The sequence below is a fragment of the Salvelinus fontinalis genome, chromosome 19 (genome assembly GCF_029448725.1).
Source record: "Salvelinus fontinalis isolate EN_2023a chromosome 19, ASM2944872v1, whole genome shotgun sequence".
Classification (NCBI taxonomy): domain Eukaryota; kingdom Metazoa; phylum Chordata; class Actinopteri; order Salmoniformes; family Salmonidae; genus Salvelinus; species Salvelinus fontinalis.
The window spans coordinates 48,001,194-48,015,177 of record NC_074683.1 but is presented as its reverse complement, the minus strand read 5'-3'; the positions used below and the strand labels follow the sequence as shown (position 1 = coordinate 48,015,177).

The following is a 13,984-nucleotide window of genomic DNA, read 5'->3' as shown; positions in this document are numbered from 1 at the left end:
ATTTTACTTTAGATTTGTGTGTATTGTTGTAAATTGTTAGATACTACTGCACTGTTGGAGCTAGGAACACAAGCATTTCGCTACACCCACAGTAACATCTGCTAACCATGTGTATGTGACCAATAACATTTGATTTGACGGTCCTAAAGCACACGGGTGCTGCGTTGTGTATCACAGTGCAATGATAAAACTGGGGGGACAAATATGCAATTCCCCCCCCCCCCCCCCCCCACCCGGTGAAAGTTGCGCCCCTGGTAGAAGCAAAGATGAGTGGAATGACTTACACTTGTCAATTTGTTGCAGCTTGGAAATTAAAATGTAATGTCCCAGAAATCTTAGCGTAACCATCAAAAACATACTTGGCTACACCGTGTTGTATAAGGAAGGACACACATAAATCGGCATCCATGCGCATGAAGGCATAACAGCTAGCTAGCTAAGTATGTTACATAAGGATTATTTTCGCTAGTGTGTTGTTAAATATCTTCTCTACTGAATGTTTAATTGTGCTCTGCTCTTAAATAATCCAGTACGAGTGATCTTGACATACAGTATTACAAGCTAATGTTTTTCGAAAATATAGCTTTGTATGTTAGCTAACGTTAGCTAGATAACTAGCCTAGACATATAGTTTTGGATCTAGCAGATGGCTAACTATGGGTTTGCAAGTTGAATTTCTACGTGATATTAAGTTACCTATAATGTGACATCAGCTATAGGAAACTGTGTTTGTCTTTAGTTAAATAACTACCTACAATCACAATGTTGCCATCAATTTGGGAAGCTAGCAAATATATTAGGAACTGTTACTTTGTAACACATGTAACGTTAGCAGAGTATCTTCTCGTGTAAAGTTGGCCCCATTTTCACTCTGCATTCTATGATGGTCCGTTCTATCCGGGATCCTTGGGACATCCCTACCCAATTTTGAAGTTGACGCTTAATATGGTTAGGGGTAGGGACGTTCCAAGGATACGAGAGAACATTGACCGTTTTATGATGATGCCATGCAGCTAATCGCTTACACTGTTTATTTTACAGGCTGAAAAATGTCCTCCATGTCTGCTGCCAGCGTCGGGCCATTGAGGGCCAATGAGGGCACAGAGAAGAAACCACTGAAACCCTGTTGTGCGTGCCCTGAGACGAAGAAAGTCAGGGATGTTTGGTAGGCTTACATGTATTGGAACTTGAATTGCATTATACTTGTAAAGTGAAAGTTTCTCGTGGACTGTCTTCTCTGGAGTGTGCAGTTCAGTGGCGGTCTGTGCCGTTTATGATGAGGGAGGACGATTTTGTTTTTACATGAGCATGGGATTATTTCTATTACATCATGTTGGATGACTGTCATTCATATTCCATTCACCCAGTTCAATGTAACATCAATAGGTTTAGGCAACTACATGATACTCAAATTTTCCCTATACCCATCATGAGGTTGCTACAACCTGGCTTATGAAGGAAAGTTTACAACGTACACCGGTTGAGAGAAAAATTTGAGATGATAGTGACACACGGACAGACAGTGACACATTCAATACCGCCTTGCACACTCTTGCCTGCTTCTAGATTATCTAGGGTGTAATCATTAGTCCAACAGTTGCAAACAAGAGTTTCTATTGGACAAATGAGTATTTTTATCCCTGTTTCGTTTTTTTCCGTTTAAGAAACGTTTTTCAAAAGAATCAGAGGAATGAATACACCCCTGATCGCGCATAAACACAGTTCACTTTCATAGCAGCCACGTTGTATTCATTCTTGCCTCTATGTACTCTACTCCTATCACCTTTTCCCTTCGTTTGTGAACTTCAATGAACAACACATCAGCTGTATGTGACCAGGTGAAAAAACATTTACAAGCCAAACCATGTCATAACCGCTACGTGCAGCCTACATCGTTGTCCCCATATTAGCTAAAGTAAAGTCCTAGTCAACATAGCTAATAGACCTAATGCGTTACTAAACCCTCTAAAATCATGCAGTAACGTTAGTGTATAGTCAGTAAGCAGTTACACTGGCGGGCCCCGGTGGCAATAAATTAATAAAACCAAGAACAGCTCTACTTGGTAGACTTCCAGTGTTGTGTTGGATAATCATAGCCAGCTAGCTAACATGGCATTTGCTTGCTAAGTAAGTGAAACTGAAAGTGATTAAAACAACTTCTTCATTTTTGAAGAAACACATTTGTTAACTCAAATTGTATTTCTCTCTCTTTGAGTCAACTACTCACCACATTTTGTGCACTGCAGTGCTAGCTAGCTGTAGCTTATGCTTTCAGTACTAGATTTTTTCTCTGATCCTTTGATTGGGTGGACAACATGTCAGTTCATGCTGCAAGAGCTCTGATTGGTTGGAGGACATCCTCTGGAAGTTGTCATAATTACTGTGTAAGTCTATGGAGGGGGGTGAGAACCAATAGCCTCCTAGGTTTTGTATAGAAGTCAATGTATCCAGAGGAGGACGGAAGCTAGCTGTCCTCCGGCTACACCATGGTGCTACCCTACAGAGTGCTGTTGAGGCTACTGTAGACCTTCATTGCAAAACAGTGTGTTTTAATCTATTATTTGGTGACGTTAATATAATTAGTATAGTTTTATCTAAAAAGGATAACTTTTTCAATATTTTACAATTTTTATGAAATTCACTGAGGAGGATGGTCCTCCCCTTCCTTCTCTGAGGAGCTTCCACTGATGCAGTTGCTGATGACAATTTCCTCTGTTTCAGCATCATTGAGAAGGGTGAAGAAAGTTGCACAGATCTCATCGAGGCACATAAGGATTGTATGAGGGCGCTTGGATTCAAGATTTAATATAACTCCATATAATAAGTGGTCGGTGAGTCTCAAATATGTCTATTGATCTTGCATGTCATGACGCACAGCTTGAGTATTAATTTAGCCTCACTTGTAGTGCCTATGTTGTGAAAATAACATTCTGCCCGAGATGTGTCCCGTATCCTCAAAATGGCTCAAACGTCCTAGAAATCCTGTTAAAGCCAGTTTTCAGACAAGAACAACCCTGAGTAGATTTTAGGATGATGTTAAAACACTGCTCAGACACAAACTGAGCCAGGAATAAATCAACTCCCAAAACTTTCTCAGCTGGTAATCACAACAGTTTGAGTAAGGTACAACAAAGGAAAGCTGGTGATGATGCTCATTGACCAAGTGGCAAATGATGTGGAATAACCAATGATGAACAGTGCCTTTGGAAAGTATTCAGACCCTTTGATTTTTTAAAATTTTTTGTTACGTTACAGCATTAATCTAAAATAGATTTTTTTTAAATACAAAAAATCCTCAGCAATCTACACACACTAGCCCATAATGACAAAGTGAAATCAGCTTTTTAGACATTTTTGCAAATGGATATATATTTTTTTAAAGATACCTTATTTACAAAAGTATTCAGACTTTGCTATGAGACTCAAAATTGAGCTCAGGTGCATCCTGTTTCCATTGATCATCCTTGATGTTTCTACAACTTGATTGGAGTCTACCTGTGGTAAATTCAATTGATTGAACATGATTTAGAAAGGCACCCACCTTTCTATATAATGTCCCACAGTTGACCGTGCATGTCAGAGCAAAAACCAAGCCATAAGGTCGAAAGAATTGTCTGTAGAGCTCCGTGACAGGATTGTGTCGAGGCACAGATCTGGGAAGAGTACCAAAACAGTTCTGCAGCATTGACGGTCCCCAAGCACAAAGTGGCCTCCATCATTCTTAAATGGAAGAAGTTTGGAACCACCAAGATTCTTCTTAGAGCTCGCCACCTGGCCAAACTGTGCAATTGGGGGAGGGTCTTGGTCATGGTCGCTCTGACAGAGCCCTAGAGTTCCTCTGTGGAGATGGGAGAACATTCCAGAAGGACAACCTTCTTTGCAGCACTCCACCAATCAGGCCTTTATGCTTGAGTGGCCAGACGGAAGCCACTCCTCAGTAAAAGGCACATGACAGCCCGCTTGGAGTTTGCCAAAAAGCACCTAAAGGACTCTCAGAGCCATGAGAAACAAGATTCTCTGGTCTGATGAAACCAAGATGGAACACTTTGGCCTAAATGCCAAGCGTCACATCTTGAGGAAACCAGGCACCTTCCCTACGGTGAAGCATGGGGGTGGCAGCATCATGCTGTGGGGATGTTTTTCAGCGGCAGGGACTGGGAGACTAGTCAGGTCTGAGGCAAAGATGAACGGAATAAAGTACAGAGAGATCCTTGATAAAAACCTGCTCCAGAGCGCTCAGGACCTCAGACTTGGGTGAAGGTTCACCTTCCAACAGGAAAACGACCTTAAGCACACAGCCAAGACAACGCAGGAGTGGCTTTGGGACAAATCTCAATGTCCTTAAGTGGCCTAGCCAGAGCCTGGACTTGAACCCGATCGAACATCTCTGAAGAGACCCTGAAAATAGCTGTGCAGCGACACTCCCCATCCACCCTTCAGAGCTTGAGAGGATCTGCAGAGAAGAATGGGAGAAACTCCCCAAATACAGGTGTGCCAAGCTTGTAGCATCATACCCAAGAAGACTTGAGACTGTAACCTTACATAATGGGGAAAAAGTCAAGGGGTCTGAACTTTCAGAAGGCACTGTATATAAACCCCGGATTGCTGATTCTATGTATTGGCCATTTAGAGGCATTGAAGCCACTGGTCGGCCATATGACACTCCACAGTAGGGGCATAGGAATGAATGGAATTCTACAGTATTTCAATTAATTATTTCATGCACAAAGTTTTCACGTATTTTTGTTGTTGTAGTGGGCACAGTGACATTAGTAGTCTCCAAAAGTTATACTAAAAGGGGGGAAAGAAATAATCTCACAATATAATTTAAAAGTATGCATTAAACCTGTGTCTGTAATACAATTAATATTGCACAAACGAATGTAGACATTAATACATGCATTTATATAGCTTCCACATTTTTTTTTTTTTACAGTGGTGGGTGATTGCCAAGATGGAGACATGGTGGCATCAACACAGCAACCCCCCCCCCCCCCCACCACCCCCCCCCACCCCCCCATCAGTCATCTAGTGGGTATATACAGTGCATCCGGAAAGTATTCAGACCCCTTGATTTTCCCCACATTTTATTACGTTAAAGCCTTATTCTAAAATGGATTATTCTTTTTCCTTATCAATCTACACACAATACACACAATACCCCATAATGACAAAGCAAAAACGGATTGTTAGAAATTGTTGCTAATTTATTAGAAATGAAAAAGTCAAATCACATTTACATACCTTCACTCTGCGGTCCATATCATCCCAAACCATCTCAGTTGGGTTGAGGTCGGGTGATTGTGGCCAATTCATCTGATGCAGCACTCCATCACTCTCCTTCTTGGTCAAATAGCCCTTACACAGCCTGGAGGTGTGTTGGGTCATTGTCCTGTTGAAAAATTAATGGTAGTCCCACCAAGTGCAAACCAGATGGGATGGCGTATCGCTGCAGAATGCTGTGGTAGCCATGCTGTATAAGTGCGTTGAATTCTAAATAAATCTCTCACAGTGTCACCAGCAAAGCACCATCACACCACCACCTCCATGCTTCATGGTGGGAACCACAAATGCGGATATCATCCGTTCACCTACTCTGCGTCTCACAAAGACACGGCAGTTGGAACCAAAAATCATCAGACCAAAAGACAGATGTCCATTGCTCATGTTTCATAGCCCAAGCACGTCTCTTTTTCTTATGGGTGTCCTTTAGTAGTGGGTTCTTTGCAGAAATTCGACCATGAAGGCCGATTTATGCAGTCTCCTCTGAACAGTTGGTGTTGAGATGTCTGTTACTCTGTGACGCATTTATTTGGTCTGCAATTTCTGAGGATGGTAACTCTAATGAACTTATTCTCTGCAGCAGAGGTAACTCTGGGTCTTCCTTTCCTGTGGTAGTCCTCATGAGAGCCAGTTTCATCATAGCGACGTGATGGTTTTTGCAACTGCACTTGAAATGTTCTGTATTGACTGAACTTCATGTCTTAAAGTTTCTCTCTGCTTTTTAATAATTTTATTTTTTTACACCCCTTTTCTCCCCATCCAATTGTTAGAAGTTACTGTCTTGTCTCATCTCTACAACTCCCGTACGGGCTCGGGAGAGACGAAGGTCGAGAGCCATGCGTCCTCCGAAACACAATCCAAGCTTCTTAACACAGGGCGCATCCAACCCGGAAGCCAGCCACACCAATGTGTCGGAGGAAACACCGTACGACCTGGTCAGCGTGCACTGCGCCCAGCCCGCCACAGGAGTCCCTAGTGTGCGATGAGACAATGATATCCCTGCCGGCCAAACCCTCCCTAACCCGGACGACGCTTGGCCAATTGTGCGTTGCCCCATGGACCTCCCGGTCGTGGCCGGCTGCGACAGAGCCTGGGCTCGAACCCAGAGTATCTGGTGGCACAGCGATGCAGTGCCTTAGACCACTGCGCCACCCAGGAGTCCTCTCTTTGCTTTTTTGAGCTGTTCTTGCTATAATATGAACTTGTTCTTTTACCAAATAGGGCTATCTTCTGTATACCCCCCTACCTTGTCACAACACAACTAATTGGCTCAAACGCATTAAGAAGTAAAGAAATGCATTCCATGTGACTAGCTCATGAAGCGGGCTGAGAGAATGCCAAGAGTGTGCAAAGCTGTCATCAGGGCAAAGGGTGGCTACTTTGAAGAATCTAAAATATTAAATATATTTTGATTTGTTTAACACTTTTTTTGTTTGTTTACTACATGATTCCATATGTGTTATTTCATAGTTTTGATGTCTTCACTATTATTCTACAATGTAAAAATAAAGAAAACCCTTGAATGAGTAGGTGTGTCCAAACTTTTGACTGGTACTGTATATGCAACTGCTCGACAAAAAATACAAATGCACAGGCCACGACCAACAGCATATTGATCAAACAATTGACCAGTCTACAATTGGGGTCAGCCCTACTTCGCATAGTTGATCAGGCAGTTGATTGTGGCCTGTGGAATTATTTCCTCTGACTCTTCAATGGCTGTGCGAAGTTGCTGGATATTGTTGGGAACTGGAACACGCTTTCTTACACGTCGATCCAGAGCATCTCAAACATGCTCAATGGGTCACATGTCTGGTGAGTATGCAGGCCATGGAATAACTGGGACATTTTCTGCTCAAACATGCTCAATGGGTCACATGTCTGGTGAGTATGCAGGCCATGGAATAACTGGGACATTTTCTGCATCCAGGAATTGTGTACAGATCCTTGCGAAATGGGGGCGTGCATTATCCTGCTGAAACATGAGGTGAATGCGGCGGGTGAATGGCACGACAATGGGCCTCAGGATTTGGTCACACTATCTCTGTTCATTCCAATTGCCATTGATAAAATAAAATAGTGTTCGTTGTCTGTAGCTTATTACCTTCCCATACAATAACCTCACCGCCACCATACGGCAGTCTGTTCGCAACGTTGACATCAGCAAACCGCTCGCCCACACAACACCATACACGTGGTCTGTGAGGCCGGTTGGACATACTGCCAAATTCTCTAAAAATACGTTGGAGGCTACTTATGGTAGAGCAATGAACATTCAATTATCTGGTAACAGCTCTGGTGGACATTCCTGCAGTCAGCATGCCTAATTGCACGCTCCCTCAACTTGAGACATCTGTGGCATGACAGAACTGCACATTTGAGTGGCCTTTAATTGTCCACAGCACAAGGTGCACCTGTATAATGATCATGCTGTTTAATCAGCTTCTTGATATGCCACACCTGTCAGATAAAAAAAAAGTGGTAACCTTGTATAGCTGAGGACTCAATGTCAAAGAAACTAAACAATGATATCCCCATATGCATTGGAGTCACGTCTTTCCCAGGTATTTTACAGCTTGTTTGTAGCATAAAGCATTGCGGACCAAAGCGCTGTTATACAGTAGATCACTTTTATATAAATATTTTCTTCAAAATCTGAAACTAACAAGGGGTAGGTCTGTGCTTTTTGCTATTTTATTTAATAAAAGGTAGGCCTATGGCATACCCCCTCAATTCGAGTCCTGGTTTTAACTGAATAGCCCTTCACTGACAGGAAGGAGGTAGGCTATTTAAAGAGTGCATGGTGGATGTAGGAATCTGCTAGGAAATCTATAGAAATAGACACCTGTAGCTTTCGACTGTGAAGCAGGTAGGCTTACCTCTTATTTCTTTAATAGCAAGAAATAGGCTCCAACACAAAGCCCTTTTGTTGTTAGGAAAGTCTAATTAAAATGAAATAAATGATAGTTGTAGCAAGCTATTGAAGTTGACCTCTGGTCCTACTTCTCCGTGATCTCGTTCTCAAACTGAACTGAATAGGCTAAGATATTTAGTTTTTTGGACTAGTCCTAATAAAAAAATATATATTTTCAGAAGATGCCTTAGACTCTCCTCTTAATCTGCCAATGTAAGCCTCCACCGCATTGGTTAGGCAGCACACAAAAATGTTTTTGTAAAATGGCGCCGGAGCAGATGCAGACGTTTTACGTGCCCCCAACACGATTGTGTTTTTTTGTTCGTTTATCTGCGCTGTTTGCAACTTATTTTGTACTATTTTTGTACATAATGTTGCCGCTACCGTCTGTTATGACCGAAAATAACTTCTAGACATCAGGACTGCGATTACTCACCACGGACGAGCAGAATCCTTTTTCTTCTTTCACAACTTTGACGAGCCCGAGGCGGAGGATATACGGCTCCCTCGGGAACAGGCCCCAACCCCAGTGATCTGCGTGAAGAGGAGGCGGAGAAAGAGAGGCCGGAGGGCGGGCTGCCTTCTGAGGAGTAGGAGGCGATCTAATAAACCCCCACTCCCCTCAATTCTGCTCGCAAACATGCAAACTTTGGACAATGAAATGGACAAGTTATTCGGAAGATTAAACTACCAACAGGACATTAAAAACTGTAACATCCTATGCTTCACAGAGTCGTGGCTGAACGACGTTAATATCAACATACAGCTTGCTGGTTATACGATGTACCGGCAGGATAGAACAGCGGCGTCTGGTAAGACAAGGGCGGCAGTCTATGTATTTTTGTAAACAACAGTTGGTGAACGATATCTAAGGAAGTCTCGAGCCATTGCTTGCCTGAGGTAGAGTTTCTAATGGTAAGCTGCAGACCACATTACCTACCAGGAGAGTTCTCATCTATATTCTTTGTAGGTGTTTACATACCACCACAGTCAGAGGCTGGCACCAAGATAGCATTGAATGATCTGTTTCCATCATAAGCAAACAAGAAAACGCTCACCCAGAGGCGGCGCTCCTAGTAGCAGGGGACTTTAATGCAGGGAAACTTAAATCAGTTTTACCTAATTTCTATCAACATGTTAAATGTGCAACCAGAGGGAAATTAACTCTGGACCACCTATACTCCAAACACAGATATGCATACAAAGCTTTCCCTTGCACTCCATTTGGCAAATCTGACTACAATTCTATCCTCCTGATTCCTGCTTACAAGCAAAAACTAAAGCAGGAAGCACCAGTGACTCGATCAATTAAAAAGGGGTCAGATGACGCAGATGCTAAGCTCCAGGACAGTTTTGCTAGCACAGACTGGAATATGTTCCGCGATTCCTCCGATGGCATTGAGGAGTACACCACATTGGTCATTGGCTTCATCAATAAGTGCATCGTCGACGTCGTCGACACAGTGACCGTGCGTACATACCCCATCCAGAAACCATGGATTACAGGCAGCATCCGCACTGAGCTAAAAGCTAGAGCTGCCACTTTCAAGGAGTGTTATACAAACAGGCAACGTGTCAATACAGGACTAAGATCGAGTTATTACTACACCGGCTCTGACACTCGTCGGATATAGCAGGGCCTGCAAACCATGACAGAATACAAAGGGAAGCACAGCTGAGAGCTTCTCAGTGACACGAGCCTACCGGACGAGCTAAACTACTTCTATGCTCGCTTCGAGGCAAATAACACTGAAACATGCATGAGAGCACCAGCTGTACCGGATGACTGTGTGATCATGCTCTCCGCAGCCAATGTAAGACCTTTAGACAGGTCAACATTCACAAGGCCGCAGGGCCAGACGGATTACCAGGATGTGTACTGCGAGCATACGCTGACCAACTAGAAGTATCTTCACTGACATGTTCAACCTCTCCCTGTCCGAGTCTGTAATACCAACATGTTTTTAGCAAACCACCATAGTGCCTGTGCCCAAGAACACTAAGGTAACCTGCCTAAATGACTACCGACCCGTAGCACTCATGTCTGTAGCCATGAAGTGCTTTGAAAGGCTGGTCATGGCTCACATCAACACCATCATCCCAGAAACCCTAGACCCACTCCAATTTGCATACCTCCCCAACAGATCCACAGATGATGCAGTCTGTATTGCACTCCACACTGCCCTTTCCCGCCTGGACAGAAGGAACACCTATGTGAGAATACTATTAATTGACTACAGCTCAGCGTTCAACACCATAGTGCCCACGAAGCTCATCATTAAGCTAAGGACCCTGGGACGAAGCTTATCATTAAGCTAAGGACCCTGGGACTAAACTCCTCCCTCTGCAACTGGATCCTGGACTTCCTGACGGGCCGCTCCCAGGTGGTAAGGGTAGGTAACAACACGCCACGCTGATCCTCAACACAGGAGCCCCTTGGGTGCGTGCTCAGCCCCCTCCTGTACTCCCTGTTCACTCTTGACTGCACGACTCCAACACCATAATTAAATTTCAATACAGGACTAATAATACAATACAGGACATAATTAAATTTGCCGATGACACAACAGTGGTAGACCTGATCACTGACAACAACGAGACAACCTATAGGGAGGTCAGAGACCTGGCCGTGTGGTGCCAGGACAACAACCTCTCCCTTAACGTGATCAAGACAAAGGAGATGATTGTGGACTACAGGAAAAAGAGGACCGAGCACGGCCCCATTCTCATCGACAGGGCTGCAGTGGAGCAGGTTGAAAGCTTCCAGTTCCTTGGTGTCCACATCACCAGCAAACTAACATGGTCCAAGCGCACCATGACAGTCATGACGCGGGCGCAACAAAACCTATTCCCACTCAGAAGACTGAAAAGATTTGGCATGGGTCCTCAGATCCTCAAAAGGTTCTACAGCTGCACCATCGAGAGCATCCTGGCTGGTATGGCAACTGCTCGGCCTCCGACCGCAAGGCACTACAGAGGGTAGTGCGAACGGCCCAGTACATCACTGGGGCCAAGCTTCCTGCCATCCAGGATCTATACCAGGTGGTGTCAGAGGAAGGCCCTGAAAATTGTCAAAGATTCCAGCCATCCTAGTCATAGACTGTTCTCTCTGCTACCACACAGCAAGCAGTACCGGAGCGCCAAGTCTAGGTACATTTACATACTACCTCAACTAACCGGTGCCCCTGCACATTGACTCTGTACCAGCACCCCCCTGTATATATTATTTTTTACTCCTCCTCTTTAATTACTTGTTACTTTTATCTCTTATCCGTATTTTTTGAAACTGCACTGTCGGTTAGGGGCTTGTAAGTGTTTCACTGTAAGGTCTACACCTGTTGTATTCGGCGCATGTGATTAGTAAAATTAGATTTGATCAGCCAGAGCAGTCCGGGCTCAGGTTTGGAATATCCATTGCAGTGTATAGTGCAGACTAGTTTTATTTACACCATCCCAGCAGCTATCTTAGAAATATAACTTTGCTCTGTGCTTCTCCGCACATGTACTTCGTAGCCTGTAGGCTATGTATCATTTGATTTAGACCACACTAAATAGACTGTAGACTCACTTGATATTGCGTGCCCAGTGGAGAATCAGAGATGAGGGGCGGCATTGAGCACACATCGATAAACAGTACATCTATCTATCTATCTATCTATCTATCTATCTATCTATCTATCTATCTATCTATCTATCTATCTATCTCTATCTATCTCATCTTCTAATAAGCAATACATTCTAAAACACTGAGAAATATACATTTCATCAATTACGAATTACATGACCCTCCCCTGGACTAGATTAAAAAAACAAAATACTAAACCCTCCAGTTGACTGAAATTTAATGACCTTCCCACATTTTCCTCTATGTACCAATTCTGTGAATTTCGATCCATCCCTAATCAGTAATAAACACTCCTGCTATTAGGTCATTTTAATCTACATTAAAATAAAGTTAAAGGTACAATATTCCGAAATCCATCTGCCATTTCCTGTTTGCCTAATTTCACTTTGACAAAACAAGTGTAGGTAGTCATTGAACCATCTAAACCGCTGTGAAATATATTTTCAATAACCACAAATATAGTATTTTCAGCTGTTTTTGAAGCTGGTGTACAAAAGTAAAAGATGCAAAAACGAAACTTAAGGGAAGTATAGAAATAGCGCTCATGGAACAGATCTACCGATTTTTAGACCTGCTTTCAATGAGAATGACAGTTCTATAACTAACACATTTTCTACTCTGACATGCTTTGTGGATAAGGCCCCTAACTTCTGCAGGTTTTGCAGTGTCCTCTGTAAGTTAGCATTTTCTGCCTTTTTTCTGCTCAAGTTGATCAAGCTGCTGATGTCAACAGCTGTAGTGTTTGTGTATGTATAAGAGCAAATAACCTTTGGTGGTGCAGGGCTTGTTTCTCTTGGATTGACTTAAAGGAGATCAATTGGATTACATGTGATTTATTAAATGATGCTCGCAAGCAGTGATGGGGACAAGCTTGTATATTGGTAGTGTTATTCTTTATTTTGATCAGAGTATTCATAACCTTGTCACATTGGATTTACAACATTTCAGATGGTCTGACTGCTATATGAATTGGTTTATATGTGCTGAAGTTGACGCTCCTCTGTTCTCCTTTTGCAGTGTGTCGTTGGTGGCCGGCTGTCCGGAAGGAGACCTGGGATATTTCTCTTGTTTGTATTTATACTGCAACCTGAATGGAAGATGTGATCGCTGGAAGGATGGTGTTCCACTGAGTGAAATGTGTTGGCTTAATGCTCAGATTTTCTGAATGATGTGAATCTTGTTCTGCTGATTAGAATTAAATATATATCCTATGCAAAATGACTTTGTTTTTATATGGCAGGAGGAAACACAATTAAATTAATTGTATAGGTAGTGTTAAAGGGGCAATCTGCAGTGGTTACATCCATTTTTATACTTATAAATTAATCATATGTACCCATTGATTCTTGAAGAATATACAGTTGAAGTCAGAAGTTTACATACACCTTAGCCAAGTACATTTAAACTCAGTTTTTCCACAATTCCTGACATTTAATCCAAGTAAAAATTCCCTGTCTTAGGTCAGTTAGGATCACCACTTTATTTTAAGAATGTGAAATGTCAGAATAATAGTAGATTTATTTCAGATTTAATTTCTTTCATCACATTCCCAATGGGTCAGAAGTTTACATACACTCAATTAGTATTTGGTAGCATTGCCTTTAACTTGGGTTAAATGTTTCAAGTAGCCTTCCACAAGCTTCCCACAATAAGTTGAGTGAATTTTGGCCCATTCCTCCTGACAGAGCTGGTGTAACTGAGTCAGGTTTGTAGGCCTCTTTGCTTGCACACACTTTTTCAGTTCTGCCCACAGATTTTCTATAGGATTGAGGTCAGGGCTTTGTGATGGCCACTCCAATACCTTGACTTTGTTGTCCTTAAGCCATTTTGCCACAACTTTGGAAGTATGCTTGGGGTCATTGTCCATTTGGAAGACCCATTTGCGACCAAGCTTTAACTTCCTGACTGATGTCTTGAGATGTTGCTTCAATATAGCCACAATTTTCCATCCTCATGATGCTGTCTATTTTGTGACGTGCACCAGTCCCTCCTGCAGCAAAGCACCCCCGCAACATGATGCTGCCACCCCCGTGCTTCACGGTTGGGATGATTTGCACTTTTCGCACCAAAGTGTGGTTATCTCTAGGAGACCGAACACGCCTTCTTCCTGAGTGGTATGATGGCTGCGTGGTCCCATGGTGTTAATACTTGCATATTATTGT

The 13,984-nt window shown here is 42.9% G+C and overlaps 1 protein-coding gene across 3 annotated transcripts; it reads left to right on the top strand.

Annotated features, from left to right (window-relative positions):
• Positions 1-238: 238 nt before the first annotated feature.
• Positions 239-13,040, top strand: LOC129816875 (cytochrome c oxidase copper chaperone-like). 3 transcript variants are annotated; one of them, XM_055871830.1, is made up of 4 exons: positions 239-440; positions 1,042-1,165; positions 2,722-2,831; positions 12,840-13,040. In XM_055871830.1, the coding sequence occupies exons 2-3, from the start codon at positions 1,050-1,052 to the stop codon at positions 2,804-2,806; spliced, it is 201 nt and encodes a 66-aa protein (XP_055727805.1). In that variant the 5' UTR covers positions 239-440; positions 1,042-1,049; the 3' UTR covers positions 2,807-2,831; positions 12,840-13,040. The 3 variants fall into 3 exon arrangements, with proteins under 3 accessions (XP_055727805.1, XP_055727808.1, XP_055727806.1); XM_055871833.1 differs by lacking the exon at positions 12,840-13,040 and adding an exon at positions 6,054-6,810; XM_055871831.1 differs by lacking the exon at positions 12,840-13,040 and adding an exon at positions 4,937-5,001.
• The last annotated feature ends 944 nt before the right edge of the window (positions 13,041-13,984 follow it).